This window comes from Nylanderia fulva, unplaced genomic scaffold (genome assembly GCF_048542155.1).
Source record: "Nylanderia fulva isolate GAGA-0341 unplaced genomic scaffold, ASM4854215v1 Scaffold4, whole genome shotgun sequence".
Lineage (NCBI taxonomy): Eukaryota > Metazoa > Arthropoda > Insecta > Hymenoptera > Formicidae > Nylanderia > Nylanderia fulva.
In genome coordinates, this window is record NW_028190476.1 from 1,313,521 (window position 1) to 1,334,710 (window position 21,190).

General features: G+C 33.9%; 1 protein-coding gene across 1 annotated transcript; it reads left to right on the forward strand.

The window, feature by feature from the left end:
* The first annotated feature begins 88 nt into the window (after positions 1–88).
* Positions 89–15,269, forward strand: unpg (homeobox protein unplugged). Its single transcript, XM_029320948.2, has 4 exons — positions 89–1,727; positions 4,418–4,735; positions 13,385–13,692; positions 14,023–15,269. Exons 1-4 carry the CDS (start codon positions 1,466–1,468, stop codon positions 14,485–14,487), a joined length of 1,353 nt encoding a protein of 450 aa, XP_029176781.2. The 5' UTR covers positions 89–1,465; the 3' UTR covers positions 14,488–15,269.
* Positions 15,270–21,190: the final 5,921 nt, after the last annotated feature.

A 21,190-nucleotide genomic window follows, 5' to 3' on the forward strand; every position in this document is an offset into this window, starting at 1 on the left:
TACCCCATCCACCACGTCGGAACCGCGCATGCTGGGGGATCACGAATTAAAATACTTTGCTCTATACCCTCGGCAGTCGCTCGTCGACCCGTGTGCCATACGGTTGCCGTCTTGTATCGGTATAGCTTTATATACTTGGGTGTACATATAGTTTCGCGGGTGCCATCATTATTGTCATCAACAAGTAGTGCAGAATTTGTTCATAGTTGAGGAAGTTGCCAAATGAAAGAAGAGACAAAATTTTATAAAGATGGACATAATTTTCCAACGTGTATTATCGTAATAATTTGTGTCCATCTTCAAATTTATGCTGCTGATTACAATTTGCCAAATTTTGCAAATGATTAACAGTATTTTTTATTAACCTTTACCTTATTCGGTGATAATCTAATGTTTAATACGAATTTAACAAGGACTCGACAACAGTTTTTCATATTTTATCGTCCCTAGTTAGTTTACAAATTAAGCTTTATCTATTAATTTGTATTCAAAACTATATAATATATGCAAGAACCATAATATGCAAGAAACAGCCAAGAGCCGACTATATTTCAATAATAAAGTACGAAAAGAGGATTACATGCAATACATGCACTTATATTTATAATCGAACGTTACTTTTCATACAAAACAGATCTTATTAGATATCATAGATCTAATTTTCATAAGCTTGTATCATAATTACAATAATCAATAGTGTCTCTGCAAATCACGAAGATTTCAAGACAACGAGAAGTGTGTAAACTTTTTATATCAAGTTGTAACCAGTGCCAAAGCACGTTAATCTGTAGATGTTAAATTGTGAAACACCGATCACTCCTATCATAGAAGATATCGTCAGTGAAATGCAAAAGAAATTATCGTCGACGTATTGACTGCCACTTTGAATTAAAGGACTATATATAATTTTGTATTAGACTTATACGAGATTTACATGTTGCATATATTTCAATATTGTGCAGAATAAAAAGAGAACAGAGCGAGAGAGAAAAAGAAAAAAGACAAGTTTCAAAAATTATTCACGATGTAATGCTCACCATAAAATGTGCCATAGATATTACAATAAGAAATATAATATTATGCAAAGCAGAAAAAAATTACATAACAGTTGTTAACACAAATCTGTTGACATACAGCACGCCTTAACATTAATTGACAACATCAAATTTATATTGCAACGATTCAATAATGATGATTTGAATAAAGCTAATTCAACACTGGCTGCAAATCTCATTCAGATTTGGCGCACAACACAATTAAATTTGCGCGATTCAGTTTCCTAAAATACTCAGGAGACGGAATTCATTACAGGACGTAAACGACGTTTTTGAATCGTGCGAAAAGCGTGCAATTTCTGTGCTCAAGAAGAGGAAATTATACAAGTTTAAGGGAAGATTATGCTTCGTATGTAGTATCGAATCGAGATCGGTCTCGATTTTTGCACATCCATCAGGTCCAACGAGTCATGGATGCAAGTGTCGAGGAAACCGAGCTCGACGTCGGCTCGGCGAGCGACGAGCTGGAATCGTCGGCTGCGGAAGTGAAGCGACGTCCGACACCGCGACCCTTCACGATCGAGAGCTTGATCGGTGGCGCGCGCGAAGATGCTAACGTCGCGCGGGATGACCGGACTAATGGTAGCGAAGAGGAAGAGCACCGGGATCGGGAGTATCAGCTCTATCAGAGGCATTATCTGGCGACCGCTACGGCAAACACGCTACCTTCAGGCGAGTGCTTTCTCTGTTTTCTGCTTTACTTCTAGTAATTGACAACACTGAAAATTCATTATAAAATTAGAGAAAAATGTATTTTTATATTTAATATTAATTTATATAAAATATTTTAAAATTAATAAAAAATAAAAAATTAGTAAATAAAAAATTATTTTTTTTTATAAAATATTTGATTAATTTTATACAAAATTAATTAAATTTATTTTAAAATTAGAGAAAAATGTATTTTTATATTTAGAGACATTTATTCTCTGTGGAGAATATTTTTGTAGATCTGCGAATCTTGCGATTAACCGAAATTTTCCGACGGCGAACCTCGTTACGAATATTCGAAAGCTTTGCAGTAAGGATGAAAATAAAAAATATTTAAATATAAATGTTTGCTTTTATTATTTTGCATTTTTGTTCTTATACTTTTGAAAAAATCAATTGGAGACAATTTATAAATTTTAGATTATTTTCGTATAAATTCTTCAGACGAGAGAGAATGATGCAAATGTGCAAAACATTAATACCGTGACTGCGACTTAAAATACGGTGGCTACAAATACATAAAAATGAATCGATAACTGCAGCGAAAAGAGCGCGTTACCATGTCTGTTCTATTCCGACAATTCATTCAGTTCTCGCTAATATATTTTCTATGATCTTCGACGATAAATTGTTTCGATGATAAAGTTGTTGGTAAACAATTTAAAATCTCACGTCAAATATTACACGCGCATACATGCATATAATATACATAAGTATATATATTTGTAATATATGTGTAATTATAAATATTATCATAAATATAATTAACATAAAATAAACTGTTTCTTATAATAGTTATTTTTGTAAGAAATATTAAGATTGTAAAATTTTCATATTCATAACACGAAAGACCGATTATTGATCTACTAAGCTTTAAATGTTCACATCTTTCTTAAAGCTTTTAATTGTTCGAAACTCTCTTAAATGAAATTAATGTATTATTACTGATAAACAGCGCTTTCAATTATAAGTATAACAATGCTAGAAATAAAATTTTATTAAGAAGACTCAGTGATTAATTTTTCAGTGAAAATCTTACTGGTACCTAATAAAAAATAATAAAAAATGAAACGGAAACATAAATTGTATTTTCACTGTACGTGAAATATTGATCTTTATTACTGAAATCCTGTCATTGCTTTAATTAGTGATATTAATCAATTCGCTAATTTAATTTAAGAAAATATATATTTTACACGTTTTTGAGTTGTTATTTCAATTACGAATAAACAATCAAATTAATCAGTATTCTTAAACAATAACATCTGTTAAACTTCTAATCTTATTAAACTTAACAAGTTAGATTATAGATTTGTCAAAAATAAAATAATACAGATTCTCATGTAATCTTAATTAGTCTTCTTTGCATTAAATCCATGAATTTTATCTTCCGTCGGGAGAATTATGTACTGATTTGAATCGGTAGTGGTAGACATATCATGATACTGAAATTGATATCACTATATATATAAAATGAACAATTATATTTAAAGTGTTACGTGCATATGCAGATTAAATATATATATTTGTAGAAATTAAATTCTAAGTGTATTTGTCAGAAATTACATAATATTTGTTAGCGTGGAGATACGACATGCAACTCTTGAAATTTCGGATTATTCGGTGCAACGGATATTCAGATAGATATAATGATATGACACAATCACTATAAAAAAATTATTCTATCGAGTCAAAGGCGCCGTAATGTCTAAGCACTGCTCCAAAACGTGAAAAGATACCAGGTGCTGGCGACGCTTTACAGACTATAATCTGCGATCTGCGGTTATGCATGTAATTGAAACCTTCGGAGCCTATCGTCCTTTTTCTATTCAATTTATTATAGTGCAGCGCAGTTAAAAGTTATCTCAAAGTTATGTCGTTAAACATTAACTTGTAATCGCGCGATGTTATATATATGATATGTATATATCAAAATTTTATTGACACAAAAAACAATTGAGATATGAATTTGATGAAGAAGAATATGCGTTATAAAATCATAATTGATGTTAATTAGATAAAAGAAAGTTAACAAAAACATATATGAAAGTCAAAACTTAAAATTTATTTAAAAAGCTAAAGCAAATGCACTAACAATAAGAAATATATAATAATAATGAATGTGAATGTATGCAATTAAAAACATGCGCATTCTAAGAAAATCCAAGTTAGATGTAAGACAAACATTTAGCAAGCAAGAGTGTCTAGCGAGACTAAATGAACGGAAATAAAACTTAATTCTGCAGTTGCATTCATTTGAATTACTATTAGACTTTAATAGAATATTCAACAGATATTAAATTTTACGTTAATAATTCAATTTCGTAATTTAAAATACTCTTCTATTATCTAATTCCAGAAAATGAAGAATATATAATAAAAAAATGCTAAAAAGTAAATATGTCAAATTATATTTCAAATACGGCTAAAAAATATGTTTAATATTCAGTGTAATAAAATAAATTTTTATGAAACAATTCTAATAAAATTATAATAGTAGCTAATAATTTCATAGTGAATGAAAATTATTGAATCAAGTTTCAAAGCTAGATCGGTCGCTTTGCCGTAGAAATTAATACAATCTGGATAAATCTATCCATTGATTTGCCCGAATCTATTAAATCATCTCAACCCATCAATGATCTGCGCAGGTTTCGGTGTGCCACTCGGCTTGTACAGCGCTTGGCTACCGATGCGGATGTACGGCGGCGGTGGTGCGGCCGGGGTCCCGATGCTGCCGCCGCAGCATCCCTCAGCTGGCTACCCGGCTCACCCCGAGCTGCATCAGAACCGGCTGCCGCAGCTCTCGATATCGGCGTCCGCTCACTCGCAGGGCTACTATCCTTTGGACGGTTGCCGTCGCACCGCGAATCAGCGTGCGCTGAGCAGCTTCACCGACAGCGAAGATGAGGACGGCAGTATCGGCTCGCCGGCGTCGCCGGCTCACGATCTCTCCAAATCGCGACACGGTGAGATGCACAATTTAACATCTTTCTTTCTCCCTAACATTTTTTTAGCTAAAGAAGATTGTAAGCGCGAGAGAAAAATCTGCAAACGATTTTCCTAAGCAATTAATGTGTTTTTAAGGAGTTTTGTAATAGAAAAAATAAATAAAAAAGTTTGCGGGCTATTTATAGCATGTCCTACTAAAGTAATCATTTTTCTCGTGATTAAATTCATAATTGAAATAAAATCAAATTAAATATTATACAATTATTTTTAGAAGTAAGTAAATTTTTTATTGCGTCATCTCTTTCAAAAATAGACCAAATAAATAGATTTTTGCGGGAAGTATATATATGTGGAAAACATACAACACATATTGATAACACATATAAGTTGAATATAACTCGCCACAAAGTTAGTAATAACTTATTATAAATGCAAAAAGTGCTATGGAACAATCTTAGTTTTCTAAGAGTATATGCGAGTGCTTTGATTATCTTATAGTGATAAATTATACGATGATAACTGTATATGTATAATTTTAAATCTTTGGTAGTACAATAATTTGAAGCCGGCAAAATGTGTGTCGATCAATAAATATTCTGTGAATCCTGACAGTCTTTAACTTTATCTGATCACTAAATGCGACAAATTTATTTTGTATAAAGTAATCTTTATACAAAATACATAATTTTAAATATCATTTCAAAAAGATTATTAAATTGTAATGTGATTATTCAATAATTAAGCATTAAATTGTACAGAAACATTGCTGTCAAAGCGATAATCTCTAAAAAGAGGTTCAGAATGATCTATGGATTTAATCGCGAAACGGGAGAAATCGGCGAGTCTGTCAAACGTTTACGAATTCCGATGGCGTGTCTTTGGTCACGATCGCAGTCGTACGATCGCCACACACAAATACACACACGATCGACCGCAAAGGATCGAGATACACGGTAGCGTGCATAAATTATCACGGTCCCGTGCCCCGATCTTTCGTTATGCGTACAGACATATATAAGTGTGTGTGCACTATTATGATACCTTAGAATATATCCTGACCGAATTTTTTGTAATGTAACTTGCATAAGTTCTAATCTTTCACCATCTTATCTTTTTGGAAAGTTTTCTAAAAATTAAATATAAATAAGAAAGGTCTTTTCTAAAAATATTTAATAGATCATCGCAAAGTTAGAATAGTTTAAAATAGAAGAGAAATATTCTGGAGTTATTTGACATGTATATTTTTCATAAAATTCAAAAACAAGGAAACACATAATAAAAGAGTAGAATAAAAAAATTATTATATTTATCAATATTTTTTTGAAAGACGGAAAATCTTTTTTTTTCAAGAATTTTTATACATATAATATTTTGCAAATATAGTTCTTCGAAAGCGCGCCATCGGATGATCGCCGAAAGTCGAAGAGTACGTGATCGTCGATCACGTATTTTCGTGGGGACAATTCCGATGGTGTACAGGCGCGCGCATTTATTCGTGGCCGGACACATTTTTTATTGATGTACCGCCGACCGGCGACGATTTCGTATGCAAGACGAAATGACTTCGGGGAATCTGTCATCGGTCATTTATGACGCACCGCGCCGAACCGGTGCGTCCGATTGTCACGACGAGGCGCGATCGCGACGTTCCACGAATTCGTCGCGATCCACCTACGTGTGAGCATTGAGTTCTCGCACAATGCGTGGATTACCGATCCTAATCTTGCTCTGATCAGAGTCAGTGAAGTGGAAGAAAATTAAAAGAATTCAAAGACCTTAAATTCCAATTTCAGAATTTGGTTTCGCTACGATTGATATTCCAACAGCCAAAATCGAGAATCGTGAAATTAAGAGGCGAGATTCTAAATTTGAGTAGCAAGGTAGAGTCAAGGCATTGAATAATTAAAAAAAATGTAATTTAAAAATTAAAAATCTTAATAATTATAATTAAATGATAATCGTTATCTTATAAAAATTATAATTTCAGTACAAGAAATAAAACATTAAAAAAAATTTATCTTTTTCTTTCTCATAGCTATTTTAGATAAATTATAATATTATATATTGCCTGTAAATCTTCAGTTCACTTAATGCATAAAATAAAATATTACTTGAACCATTTAAAATAACTGGCACATTTTATCGTGCATTTTTGAAATGTATATTGACTGTTCTTTTTCAAATTTGACTAATCAACTAAATAATAAAAACAGATAAATTGGATCACGTAAAAACTGTAAAAAGGGTATAATAGAATGAACATAATTAATGCAATTAAGTATATATGCATTGTGCATGCTTTCTTGCATAGAATCGGTTTTATTCTTGATCGGCAATGAATTTTTATACAGTCTACGAACGGATAGTTATTTTAATGCGATCGTCGATCGAGACGATGCGTCATAAATACACAACGGCGTTGCTAAGAAGATTTGATCGATTGTCGGAGCTATTATTCAATGACTAGAAGTTAAAAATAGCTCTTTCTTTACAATGTCTAGGATCTTTAAACTTTTCGATTATACAATTTCTGTAACTAAAAATTGAAAGATATCATATATTTGAAAGGTACTTTTAATAGAGAAATCTATTAGAGCTTCTTGTACATATTGAATTCTTTCATTTATAAAAATAATTTTTTTGCACTTAAAAATTGAAACCATATATATATATGTGTGTAAAAAATGTATTCTTTATATAAATGTTACGTTTTTATACTACATATATTCAAAATTTTTGTGAATACTACATTTAAAATGTTTATATACGTTTAATTAAATTTTAAATTAAATATTTTAAGTTTGAAAATCCTAGATGTACAGATTTGAATTTCATCATTGAAAGAGATACGAAAATGTCAAATCCATGAACATATTGCATAGCCATATTGAAGATTGGATTAGTAACAGATAAGTACTTTGAAATGAGAACGAGTCTCGCGCGATATTCACTAGAGAATTATTTATTATTGGCCCAGATGCGACATGGCGGAAAGTATGTTAACGGCTGCTTCATCATTAGAGCACGAAAGTTAGCTATGTGAATTGAAAACGTGGAATAGTCGAGAGAACGAAGCTTTTGACTATTTATGCAAAATTTAGAATTCCATTCACATGCACGGTGAGGCAAAATAATTTTCGCCGTCGCTTCGTCGGAAAATCGAATAATCGAATCATTCATAAATTTCTTATTTTACTTCGTTCGTCGAAAATTATGAATTCGTTGATCGTTGAATAATTCTTTTGCGCAATAAATTAAATTATGTCACACGAATATGGAATTACAACATTGCAAAATAAAATCGTTTTTCAGATATATTAATTCGTATATTATACATATATTTACAAAAATACCACGTTAAATAAATATTAAATGAAAAAATCCGATAGGTCGTTTGATTCCTTTGACATTGCTGTGAATGATGCTATTAGATTAAGTATTTCAATATTCCGACGATTGTTTTGTCTTACAGTAAAATGTTGTAATAATTCAAAGTTAATTTGTGTAGTATATCTAGAGTCTTTTTGCGAACAATGAAAACTAAAGTGATTTATTTCGTCTTTCGTGGTTACGATAATCTAAAATTTAATTTTTCTTTGTAGCGAGAAACAAGATTAATTGATTTTTTTTTTTCAAGTGTAATTGCTGTAATCACTTGTTTCCTTTATTTGATACTCAAATTTAATTCCGCGACGTTTAAACAGCGCATACGAGAAGATAATCATGGAATGTCACTTGAATTTTAATCGCACTCACCGATTCTGCAACAGGAAGCCGATTAGCGTATCGAAACGAAAGGATCATATTTCGATTTGGCATGCGAGACGAAAGGTCCTTTTAGACCACGTCATTCGTCATTCATAGCCGTCAGGACGACGACTAAGATGAAGCCGATTATACGAAGGATTGGCTTCGAGAGTCGGTAACGTTTAACAAAGTGGCTGTCGCGTCGCCGTGAATGGAAGCCGTCAATTTTGCCGCGACGTTGAGCATCGTGTGATATTTATAATGCCAGCGTTGCAGAATTAACATTCGATATAATCTGGGCTATAATCCGCCGGCGACTCGACGATTCGGCAATTATCTACGTATAGAGAGCGTTTATAGAAAAAGCCCGTCGATGAACGTAATTTAATCAAATGGAAACGGAAATTCTCGAAACGATATAAAAGACGTAAAACGGAATGTACGTACATTATTCAATCGCGATAAGTTTCGGATCATTTTCCTCGACCATACTTGCTCCTTTCTTAAATATTCAATTGAAATCGGAAACTGAAAATACATTCTCCTCAACATATCATTCTCTCTCTCTTTTTCCGTATATGTTAAATATTAATATAATTTTTACGATCATTTTCCTTCTATTTCTCAAGTTTTATTTTTATATTTTGCTATAGACGCGGGTCTATCAAGAATGCGTGTGATATTATGTTATTCGTAGCAGTGGATACAGGAAGAGAAAGGGAGACAAACCGACAACTTTGCTATATCGATCGTCGCGATACTCCGTAACGTCATCATGCGGCACAAACTGGTAGAGAGACCGTTAATAAGCCCGATTGAAATTTCATGTCGCATATCCAAAAATACATTTACTCAGAGTCATACGCGAGCGACGAATGAGCGCTACCTCCAATCTGATCCCGATAATTGCTTCCGGCGAAGCTCGTCGATCGATCGCGTCGGGCGCTATATCGGGCCGCGATCGAGCAAATTATTCTCGAATCAGGTCGCGAATCTCGCCTGCTTCCTTAACACTTAATGAACCGGATATATTTCCCCGCGCACATTGGCTAGACGCACACGTGGATATTGAAACCTTATATCGCCAAGCGAGGAAACGTATAGTACAATTAAAAGCGTGTGAATAACGACGAAAGTGATGCTAGTAAGATATTTATGGGACATTACGGAATTGTCTCATTCATATTTGTTTTCATGCATGATCTCCTTAACGATCACCTTAGATTTACATTTAATGAATGCACAATGAAGTGTACAGGAGTTATGAGTATAATCAAATTTAGGCGAGCTCATTGCATTTTTACAAAGACCGCAGATGCATAAATTGTTTCCACACTACTTGACATCCGCACTTGCAATCAGACGAAGGCACTCGACCCCCGAGCTTTTTTTTTTGCTTTTCCCGCAGTTTTCCTGGTCGGTGAATTTTCGTTATTCATTGCCCGAGAGCGTGGAGAGCCTGCGGCGCGTCCGACACGATATGGGAGGATCGCATCTTGCTCCGTAAAGGACCGCGCCATACTTGTCGCGAAAAAAAAGGAACAGTGCCCCTTGGTAACGACGATACCGAGATTGGCACGATTCCGCCGATCGATCGTGGAACCCCGCGTCATTATGCAAGACATAGAGTGGAATCATTTATTTAATTTCGTTGTATTTATTATCTCTAAAATCAAGAAAATATTTATTTTTAAATAAAAAAAGAATTCGAGAATTTTGTAAAGTTCCAGAAGAAATTTTTTTTTTTTAAATAATATGCTTTAATTCTAATATTCCGAAATATTTTATTAAAAATTTATAACGCGTTAAAAATTCATAATCAGAAAGATATAACATTTCTATATAAATGCATAAAATATTTTTCTTTTATCCGTATAATCGGTAATCAATTGGTGAAGAAATAGTTGAGAGAATAAAAACAATGGAATTGGGTAAATTGTGAAAATTAACCCGACACACAAACGGTCGATGAATCAAGGATAAAGATTTTTAAATGATTTAATTTCCGGCTACTTCATCATTGACAGGTTTCAATAATTGCCATTTGCCAATGGTTAAATAAAATATGAGCTCTGAAGCATGCCAGCTATTTTCGCCGATTATTATTATGTACGACGAATCGATAATATTGTAATATTACGTTAAGCATGTAGATACCAGGCAGCTTTTCTTAGGGTGAAATCGATAAAGATGCCGCGACCCAATTAATCTGTTGCATGTTTGTGTAATTGGCGAGTAAATTTGTGACCTAATCGATCCATGAACAAATTACTCTACCTAAATAGAATAGCATTTCACCCGCGCTTATAGATTGCATAGCTTTATATTATTATTTCTCAAATTTAATACATATAAATATATATATAAAGTCAAAAATATATATTTTCTTGTGTTTGTGTATAGAATTTGGCAAATATATATTTTAAAGTATTTTCTGCGCATAAATAAAACGATTTAATGAAACTAAAAAATTTTATGCAATTTATACTTTATATTATAAATAAGAGTAATTTAGTTCAATTCAAAGTTTTTTTAATTTAGAATTTATTAATGTAAAATGTATTTATATAAACTAAATTAATTTAAGAATCATATTTTATTAAACTTGGTTTTATGTGCTAGATATATTTTTATTTTTATATATAATTTCTTGTTTGTCTCTCTAATTGGAAAAGACACAATGGTTTTTCCGAGACTGGATTTAATGCTTATTCGCCGATCTACATCGGCTGCACCTATTTGCTATAAGAGCCGAATTACCAGCTTCAAACAACCAAGAGCAATTTCATTATCGTGTTTAAGTTTCGGGTTATAGCCTTGCTCCAACTCTATTCGCTAAAAGAGTATGGTCCGCTAAACGAGGATGTAACAATGTCGTTCTCCCAGATCGATTTCGCCGCAAAGTGTAAAGCCGGGAAACAGGGGACAACGCCCGTGTACGCTCGCGGAAGCGTATCGTTCGCCTAATCGAAACCCTCTGAATAAGTTAGCGACTGACAAGAGAAGAGTGCATCAAACCGGTGATGGAAAGTTTGCACTCCTGTAAGTGCGTGATCTGCGAACTTCGGGATAAGAAAGACGCGAATCGTGACCGATGAATAACTCAAGCTGACCATAGCCGAGTTGACCGTTGACAACGAACTTTAACAGGAAATAATGCACCCGCAAATAACGATCGGCTTTTGATCATGCGACTCGACCATATTGCGATGGGAAAAGTTATGCGAATCACGTGCGGTTTGCTTACTTATTGAGAAAATACGACGAGGAGAAAAACTGTACGATTCTATTTATATTATTTCTGAGGGAAATGGACTGTACATGCATAAGTTTTAATATGTGTTAATTTAGCTGCTAGAATACATGATTGTAGATCTAATAAAACATGACTTTATGTTTCTGACTTTAACAAATATTGTATATATTTAAATGCACCTATGTGCGGAATTTTAATTATATTATTTTAATATAGATTTTAATAATTAACACAAATTTCACATATTTTTATATTATTTTAAAAAGATACACGAATCATATTGATTGATTTATAATTCATTCACAGATTTCTAAAATATTTAAAAAATAATAAAATATCAATATTAAATAAGTTGTAGATAATTCCCTTCTCTTTTATATTTTAAACTTTTTAGGAATTCTACGAAAACGTATTTTTGACTCGTTGTTAAAACTATTGTTTGGTTTCTTTTTATCAATTTTTTTAATTGTCATTGATATATTAAAGACAACCTTCAAATAGTTTTCTTGGACATCTGTGGATATCTGCGAATTGACGCGCATTTCCGTTCTTATTCAGTCGATCGTCGAAACGTCGATCAACCGAGTGCGAGCCATTCAAACGCAGCTATATAACCACGCTAGATAGGAATAATTTTCAATAAATGATGACCCGACGGAGTCATCAAACTCCGCGGTAACTTTGTTTCGTATCCCGGTGCATATTGCATGTCGCGCTCGGCTACCTCGCGGATGGAGGAAAAAAAACTCTGTACGGGAAATTACGGACGAGAGAACGTTGCCAACGATCGAAGAGCGCAACTTTTATGAAGGAACGACCAATCTGCTCCGCATATTAAATAACTACCAGGCTATACATACCGCAGCGATGTACTCTCGATAGCGATAAAGTCCGTTGATGACTTAATGTCTCGTGGATTTTAACTCTTCTATTTGAAATTGTATATTTTAAAGACTCTTTTTCGACGATTATTTTTCTTGAATGGTCTTCTTGATGTTTTTCTTGAAATGTAATCGTTATTTGATTTTAATGAATCAATTATGGATTAATAATAGAAATAACATCATAATTGAAAAGCGAGTTATTTTATTATTCATATCCATGCTTGTAATAAATGTTTCAAAGATGCGCATCATTGATAGAACATAAAAACATAACGATGATTATTTTTCTTAAATGTCAAATATGTAATCGTTATTTGTTCTTTATGTTTCAATTGTGGATTAATAATGGAAATAACACCTTAATTGAAAAGCGAGTTATTTTATTATTCATATCCATGCTTGTAATAAATGTTTCAAAGATGCGCATCATTGATAGAACATAAAAACATAACGACGATAATTTTTCTTGAATGTTGAATATATGTAATTGTTATTTGTTCTTGATGATTCAATTATGGCTTAATAACAGAAATAACATCTTAATTGAAAAACGAGTTATTTTATGATTCATATCCATGCTTGCAATAAATGTTTGAAAGATATGCAGCATCGATATAGAACATAGAAACGTAACGCAAATTAATTGATTAATAAATTATTTCATTATCGATTTCCAATTCTTTGCTACTTTATATTTCGGTATATTTTTTAGATTGAAAGTTTTGATATAAAGAAAAAATTCGATAGGGTCTCATAATATTATCATCCACATGTTGCAGGATCCGAGAATGGTCGAGTGTCAGCCGAGAGCGACGAAGAGGGTGGTGGAGCCGCGGGTTCCGGCGAGGGTCACGATATTTCCGATGGCGTCGGCGTTGGCAACGTCACAACAAGTCCCAGTAGGTCCTTAGAGAACGGCCAGAATTCGTCGGCATCGAACGCCAGTGGCAACAAAGCCCGGCGACGACGAACCGCGTTCACTTCGGAACAGCTGTTAGAGCTGGAGCGCGAGTTCCACGCGAAGAAGTACCTGAGCCTGACAGAGCGTTCGCACATAGCGCACGCGTTGAAGCTATCGGAGGTGCAGGTCAGTGCTGAACACAAATGATAAGTCACATGACGAGCCATTAATGTTTGATACTAAAGAAACTAAGTTAACATCCGAAAAGGATGTTTAATTAAATATAAAAATAAATTCTTAAGAATCCGAGAATTTATAGAAATGTCAAAATTAATTCATAATACAAAAAACGTATATTTCCCGACGTTATCCAGAGTTACAGAATTTCATTCCTTTAAATACACACATATAATATGTACATCACATTAATTGTCATATGCAACCGGGCCTTCTTTCTTTCCTCTAAAAGAATGACTTGCGTCGCTTGCTTTTCAAATCAACGTAACTCTGGCGCAGGTGAAGATCTGGTTCCAGAATCGACGTGCCAAGTGGAAGAGGGTGAAGGCCGGGCTGAGCGGCGGCGGCGTCGGCGTCGGTTCGACGGCGACGTCGGCTATGACGCCTTCCGGGGCTTCCGGTCGTCACAATGGTACCTCTGGCCAGCACACCGGCTCGGGTACCAGGATCGTGGTGCCGATACCGGTGCACGTGAGCCGTCTGGCCGTCAGGTCGCACCATCATCACCTGGAGAAGTGCGCGAGAGCACCTCGCGCGAGGCCGACACCGTCCTCGGGCGAGAGCGCGTCCCCGGGAGCGGTGTTGGGCGACGCCTTGGGACTGGTGAACTCGTCGGTGAATCTGACCGGCCAGGTGCAGCCGCCACTGGGCGCCGGCATGGGAGTGGAGATCGGGGTTGGGGGTGGTTTGAGAGCCTTCGCGGTACCAGCGCATCGAGCTGGTCTCGGATCCTCCGGGAGGTAGTGAACGATGTCGTGTGGATGATGAACTGCGGATGGCCTGGTACGTTAAGACGCGAAGGAAGGAGAGAGGTAAAGTGATAATCGGTGTAGAACGCGCGCGCGCGCGTGGCAAAATGGAATCGGATGTCCTCATTATTAAGTCATACACCTATCAATCAAGAGTTAAATTATGGAAAGATGAATATTTATACCTTGACACGTAACTTCCTTTTATTTTACGTAATTTTTGTTACATATATCATTCATTAAATCAAGAGAATATTTTATCATAGTTAAATATGCATGGATTGCTTGCTAACAATAGCACAGCATTTTTCGAATATTTTCCATCTCTCAAGGATTTTTCTAAATATTTTTAACGGTTCATTCAGAGCATATAGAGCCAAATTCTATCTCTGTTTGGTTTGCTATCTTCTATCGCACTAATTTAAATGTTCTAAATACGCGAGAGTCATTTCGATCATGTATATCCTTTTCCGACTTCACAGCGCGCATTGTAAATAGCAAGTCCTAGAAGTTTGTAAATATACACATATAACAGATAGATAGATAGTAATTCCGCATAAACGTAGCGTATTTGTAGATAGTTTACATTAAGCAGTGGGTTTCAGCCTGGCGAACAACTATTACGTGGCAGCGATACCGCGTATCGATCAGCCGTGCGATCATCGCAGCTGTATTACAACGGCGAAACGTTACAACGAGGCGGAAGCGCACAAAATGTCGGGCTATAGACTTGCATACGTTGTAATATCGTATCGGCAATAAAACGTGCGACTGTAATCTGAAATATCATTTGCCTTCTACCTTATGTCTACTGCCTACTCGGCGCGATTACATAGGTCTATATTAGTCTAAAAGTAAAAAGTCATTTAGACCCTTGCTGATTAAAAATATTTATATAATAAAGAAGATTTATATACACAAATTGCATACCGATAATAAAATCGAAAGGAGATATCTTTGCCCTTTTTCTTAAGGTCTTTCAAAAAGGATCGGATTGTCGGACTATAATTAACTCTAATCTTATTAAAGATAGAATCTCGATATCTTTGAAGATCAAGGTTTTTGCATTACTGACGGAATAAAACAAATATTAATTTATTTAAAAATGTCAAACTAATGTCTTCAAGAATCGTTCAAACTTCTTGATTTTGATACACTTTCTCCCAGCTAATTAATCTCGCGGATTTTGACTGGAATAGATCGATCGACCGAGATTGCTAATCGCGCGAGGGTTCCTGCGTTTGCCTTGTTTTGACAATTTTGTTGCGGTTCTCGAGGGACCGGCCGCCCCGGGTCGACTCATCGTCATCGGGTGCTCCCACGGGATCAGATCGTCGTCTCAAATCGGTGGATTGCGCATTTTCGCAGGCTGCCTGCGTCGCGTGCGGGCCCCGAGTCCCTGAATGGGGTTCCACGGACGAATTTGGGGCCCCCTCCGTTTACTTCGTAGGCGTGACCCCATATGCCGGGTATTCGGCTGGGCCGCTGCAACTGTAGGACGATACACGATGCAAAACGCGTCAATGTGTCAGCCGGCTAATTCGATTTAGCTGCCTTTGACTCGGAACAGCCGTGACTCTTCAAGTAGAAGCGCGATAAAAATGCAAGAATTTTTCTCGCCGCGGTAATTGATGACAGGTGATCTTTTCTTCTTATTAGGTAAGTAACGAGAGTGCGGAATAATTTTGATGTTAACTAAAATGTTTGAAAATGTGATAATAATTATTGGAAAATTTTTTTTTATCTTTATGCATTCCTATTTTTATTTCTTGATTGTGTTTTTACAGTGTAATAATTACCACTGTCCACAGCTGATTTACAAATTAATCATTCGAATTAATAACTCTTGAGAGCTTTTATAAAATAGTGTATTTATTTTTTAATTTATGCGAGAGATTTAGGTGTCGTGATACAATGATCCATATCGAAAATCATAATTTAAAGCAACAACATATACACTTAGGCTCAGAATAAAAAAATAGAAACGAAACAAATATATAACAACGAAGATAGAGATAATTAATCTTAGAACGAAACTCGTCGCTTACCAAACAGGAATATCTTTCATGAATTATATAAAGTTCAACAAAAGAATATCAAAAAGTTGCAGAAGAAGATGATAGAGAAAAAAAAACGAAAGGTCGACGGGATAGTTGAAGGGGGGTTTGAAGGGGGCCCGAAGAAGTGGAAAAAGGAGGGGGTCGTATACAGTGTACACAATAGCAAGGCAGAGTGCATTACGGTTAATACACGAAAAGGACCGGCGCGGTCGTTTAGCCAGCGATCTCGGCAGTTACTGCGCCTCGCGCGAGGGATAAATCATCTCTCCCGACGCTGCCACGCCTACCCGGAGGACGCGGAAAGAGCGACTCTCCCCTATAGAGCGTGGTAACGTACGACGGTCGGTGGACGACGACGTTACCACGTTCTTTGCGGTCGATGAGAACGAGCCGACGGCTTCCGGGAGAGGCGGAAAACTAATAATCGTTCGGAGTCGCGGACGCGCTCCGGAAGGCGATACCCAGATTGCGGCGGCGACGGTGACCTCGATTGACATCGCCCTTGCATAGGGCGAGGGTCGATGTTAATCGATCGACCAGCGAGAACAAATTTAACAGGCTCGATCATTCTATACCTAACGCTTTACGTCTCTCCAACGATTAAAGTTCGAAAGTTTGCACGCTTGTTTTTTTTTTATATTTAAGGTAGTTCTATCGCTACAATATCAACTAAAAGTTTCGCCTCTAATCGATAAGGAAATTCATCGTTTATACAATGTTACCGTAGCAACAATTTTAGTTGAGTCTGTACAGTCTGAACCTCTTCACATAGAAACAGCTCGTGTATGAACTCATCATCGCGATTTCTCTCCATGTTCCGTTTGGAAAAAAATTCATTTCTTTAAAAAGTAATATCTTTGAAACTAAACGGTGGAAAAAATTTATTATTTTTTTTTTTTTTAATAATCCCACACTCATATTGTATACCCCACTGGTTTTTTATTAAAATCGTAAGATCCGTCCTATTGTTATATATTAAAATATGATGAAAATGCCATCCTTTCACGTGGTGTATAGAAAAAATGCTATTTTTAATTGTAAATAACTGTTAAACTAAACGGTGAATCGATTTCAAAATTTCATAATCAATAGATATTAACTCCGTCTACAACATATTAAAATTTCTAAAAATTCGTAAGAATTGTGAAAAACGATAGAACTACCTTAAACTTGTGTAAAAAGACACACTTTTCATCTTTTGTTAAACAAATTTAAATGGACCACTCAAATTTCTTGAAATGATTGGTTACAAAATGTTTTTTTTTTTAATTTTTGAACATTGTCAATGATTAGATCCTAATGTACATAAGTGCTTCTTTCAAATACCTTTAATATTAATACATTATTATATGCACACAGAATAAAATATTCGAATTATGTACAATTAGTATTAAAATTTTATCATAATCTTTATAATAACTTTTATTCCACAAATTTATGGATTTAAATTTCTCGATATGATTGGTGCAATAAGTTAAAATCAGACAGGTATATTTTGTCTCGCTGGGGTGCACTAGTTTATTAGTGCAGGAACAGAAAACAAACCCCTTATTTTGTACCTCTCAAATATATAATCTCTATATTGGATATAGAAACTTTAAAATAAACTTTAGTTAACTATATATGGCATAGAGATGTAAATATAAATTTCAGTAATTATAAAATCAAACTTTCTAAAACAGCCTTCATTTATTTCCAAAATAAGAACATATTATTAACTGCATCAAATTAATCGCTAAATAGTACAATGAGATATAAATATCATAGCTCTCTTATTAAAGATTATGAAAGGGATATTATGAAGATATCTAATATCTAAATCTAGCTATTTTTTTATTATAGTGCTTTTTTATTACTCTATAAGGAACGATATCTAATTAAAATGAGGTGTTGTATTTGAACCGATTTATTGTCATTTATCTGACTTATATTGTTACGCATGTGCAACTTTTTCTATGAATTCGGATACACTGCAGTTGAATTAAACTATAATCCCTTATAATCACTCTCGCTGGCATTTAAACTGTTGGTATGATTTAAATGCCACCACCGAATGTAAGACTCGAAAGAACGTTTTAATCCACGCGTTCGCCATGGGCGTGTCGAAGAGTCAACCGCGGGAGAATAACGCGATCTATTTCCCACACTCGTTGCCGCGACCGAAAGAGGAGAGATTTTCCCATTTTTCCCGAAAGGGCCGTGAAATTGGGCGGACAAATCGCGGCTCGAGAGAGCGTAGCGAATGCCCGCAATTCGTGTCCTCTCATGCTGTTCCGGACGTCTGTCGAACGTTCTATAGTTGCTCTCGTTCTATCCGTATAATTTGTTCTCTCGAAGAGATCTTCGAGTTTCATTGCAATTTTATTTTAATGCCAATTGGCTTTGATAAATTAATGATCGATTGTATCAGTAACTTTAATCATCTTAATAAAAAATAAACTATTATTCATTAATAATTCCTGCCAGTTTTTTTTTAAATTGCAGACGAGAAACAAATTTTTAATTTAAATTAAAATTTATACATTTTACTCAAATAAATCTAAATAAAGTTACATCAATTTCTTTTTTTTAATCTTTCATGACATGTTGAGGGCTTTAAGAGCGAATATGTCCTTTTGTCGGGCATTGAAATCGCCAAATTCCAACATATGAACCGTGAACTATTTTCACTCTAAAACTAATAATATGAATCCTACATTTGACATTATAAACGTGTCATAATCATCATGTAATAAATAATTCGTGATAATATTATAGATACCCTCAGATAATTCTCACTAAAATAAAAAGTTCAAGTACAATAATTACAGAAAATAAATTAAATACGTCCACGTATTTCATGTCAAATAATTTCAAATATAAAATACACTCTAAAGCGATCTAAATTTACCCGCATAAACTCATACAATTCTCACTCTTTCAAAATTATATTAATTTATGTTTTTTATTCTTTCCATTTTAATCAGTTATTTTCTAACATATATTTGATCACTAAATGTTGAGCTGTAAATATCACATTTATCAACCAAATTAAATGTGCATTTGCAAAAATTTCTGATTAATAAATTATTAGCATAATAAAAAATTAACAACACTTGTGTGATATCTAATTCAGAAACCTATTAATTCCTCACTCATAAAGTAAAAATTAAATAAATTCTTAAAATATGCAGATATATAATGTAATCACATTATTGATATACATTTATGTTAATAGTAAATTAAAAATATGCTTTAAAATTAGTGGAATTAAAGAAAATAAAAGATAATCTATTTAACTGTTAGAAAAATCACAATATAGGTAATTAAACATAGCAACTAATAAAAATTGAAAAACAAGACATGAAAAATTGTTTTACAAAGATTTAATTAATTATATGAACAAAAGAGTAGTATTATATAATTGCACATATAATTAGCTCATAATTAATAATTAGTTTAAAAATTTGATTTTTTTTTGCAAAAATAGAAAGATTACTGCGCACAGAAAAGTTAAATTAAGTTTTAAACTATTAAAGTAATCAGTCGTGAAAACTCGGGACTTCCTACGGACGGAAATCTCGCATTTTTTGCGATGTGCTAACTTAAAAGTTCACCCACTCTTTTCTTCCTCAATTTCGTTTTGCACGTGCAGCTTTAATTTGTTTTATCATATCGCATATATCAGATAAGTGTTACATTACGGAACAAGTGAGTTAGCTGGAAGTATAAAACAGATCATAAATCATAACGATCGATCATAAAAATTAATTTTGAATGAGCAAAAGATGATTACTAGGATTTTATTAAAGCTTCATTTATCTCATTGATAATTAATCTAACAATAGCTAGATAATTAAAATACAATAAACTTAACATTTTTATTGCATATAGCAGTACATTTACACGTAATTATGTGTTATAATATTTTATATTATTAACTTTCCGATTGAATACATTTTTTCGACATCTTTCTGGTGAATACGTGAATTTCTGCGTTCAATGCTATTTTTCTCACTTCAAACAATTTGAAATCATTTTTAAAAAATCATTAAATATATCTGGTTATATTGCAGTTTATGATTTCAATCATTTCGATAAAATAATTTATTTAAGGAGGAAAGTCAAGCAGGTAAATTGGTCGGATAAATGTAAATGTTATGTTGGCTCGGACGTCAACGACTCACATATTCAGACGGAGGGTTAAATAGATTTTTAAATAGGATGACAGATTTTTTAATATAAAATTCGAAAAAAGACTGTTTATATGAATATTCAGCATAACAAATAATATACACGGAGAGAATTTTCTCTTAGAATATATCCTGAAAATCACGATAATCGTAGGTAAGGACAATAGGGTATTGGAAGAATTTTATGAGTTCCTCTGATTAAAATATTTATCGCAATAAAAAAATATTAATACGTACACAATAAAATTAATCAAACATATTTTCATATATCTTATTGTGACAAATATCAATATTTTTATTGTGATAAATATTAATCAGAGAAACTCTTATAAAATTCCTCCAATACCATATTGTCTCACAATTACCAAGATTTCCAGAAAAAATTCTAACAAATAAGAGAACATTCTCTCTATATATTATATCAACTGATGACACGGAATTAAAAAAACAATATAACGGTGTAACG

Excerpts from the sequence above, each read along its gene's own strand:
- unpg (XM_029320948.2), top strand. The coding sequence starts at position 1,466 with ATGGATGCAAGTGTCGAGGAAACCGAGCTCGACGTCGGCTCGGCGAGC. Across the intron at positions 1,728-4,417 it reads GGCAAACACGCTACCTTCAG|GTTTCGGTGTGCCACTCGGC; the intron begins GCGAGTGCTTTC and ends TGATCTGCGCAG. Across the intron at positions 13,693-14,022 it reads TGAAGCTATCGGAGGTGCAG|GTGAAGATCTGGTTCCAGAA; the intron begins GTCAGTGCTGAA and ends ACTCTGGCGCAG.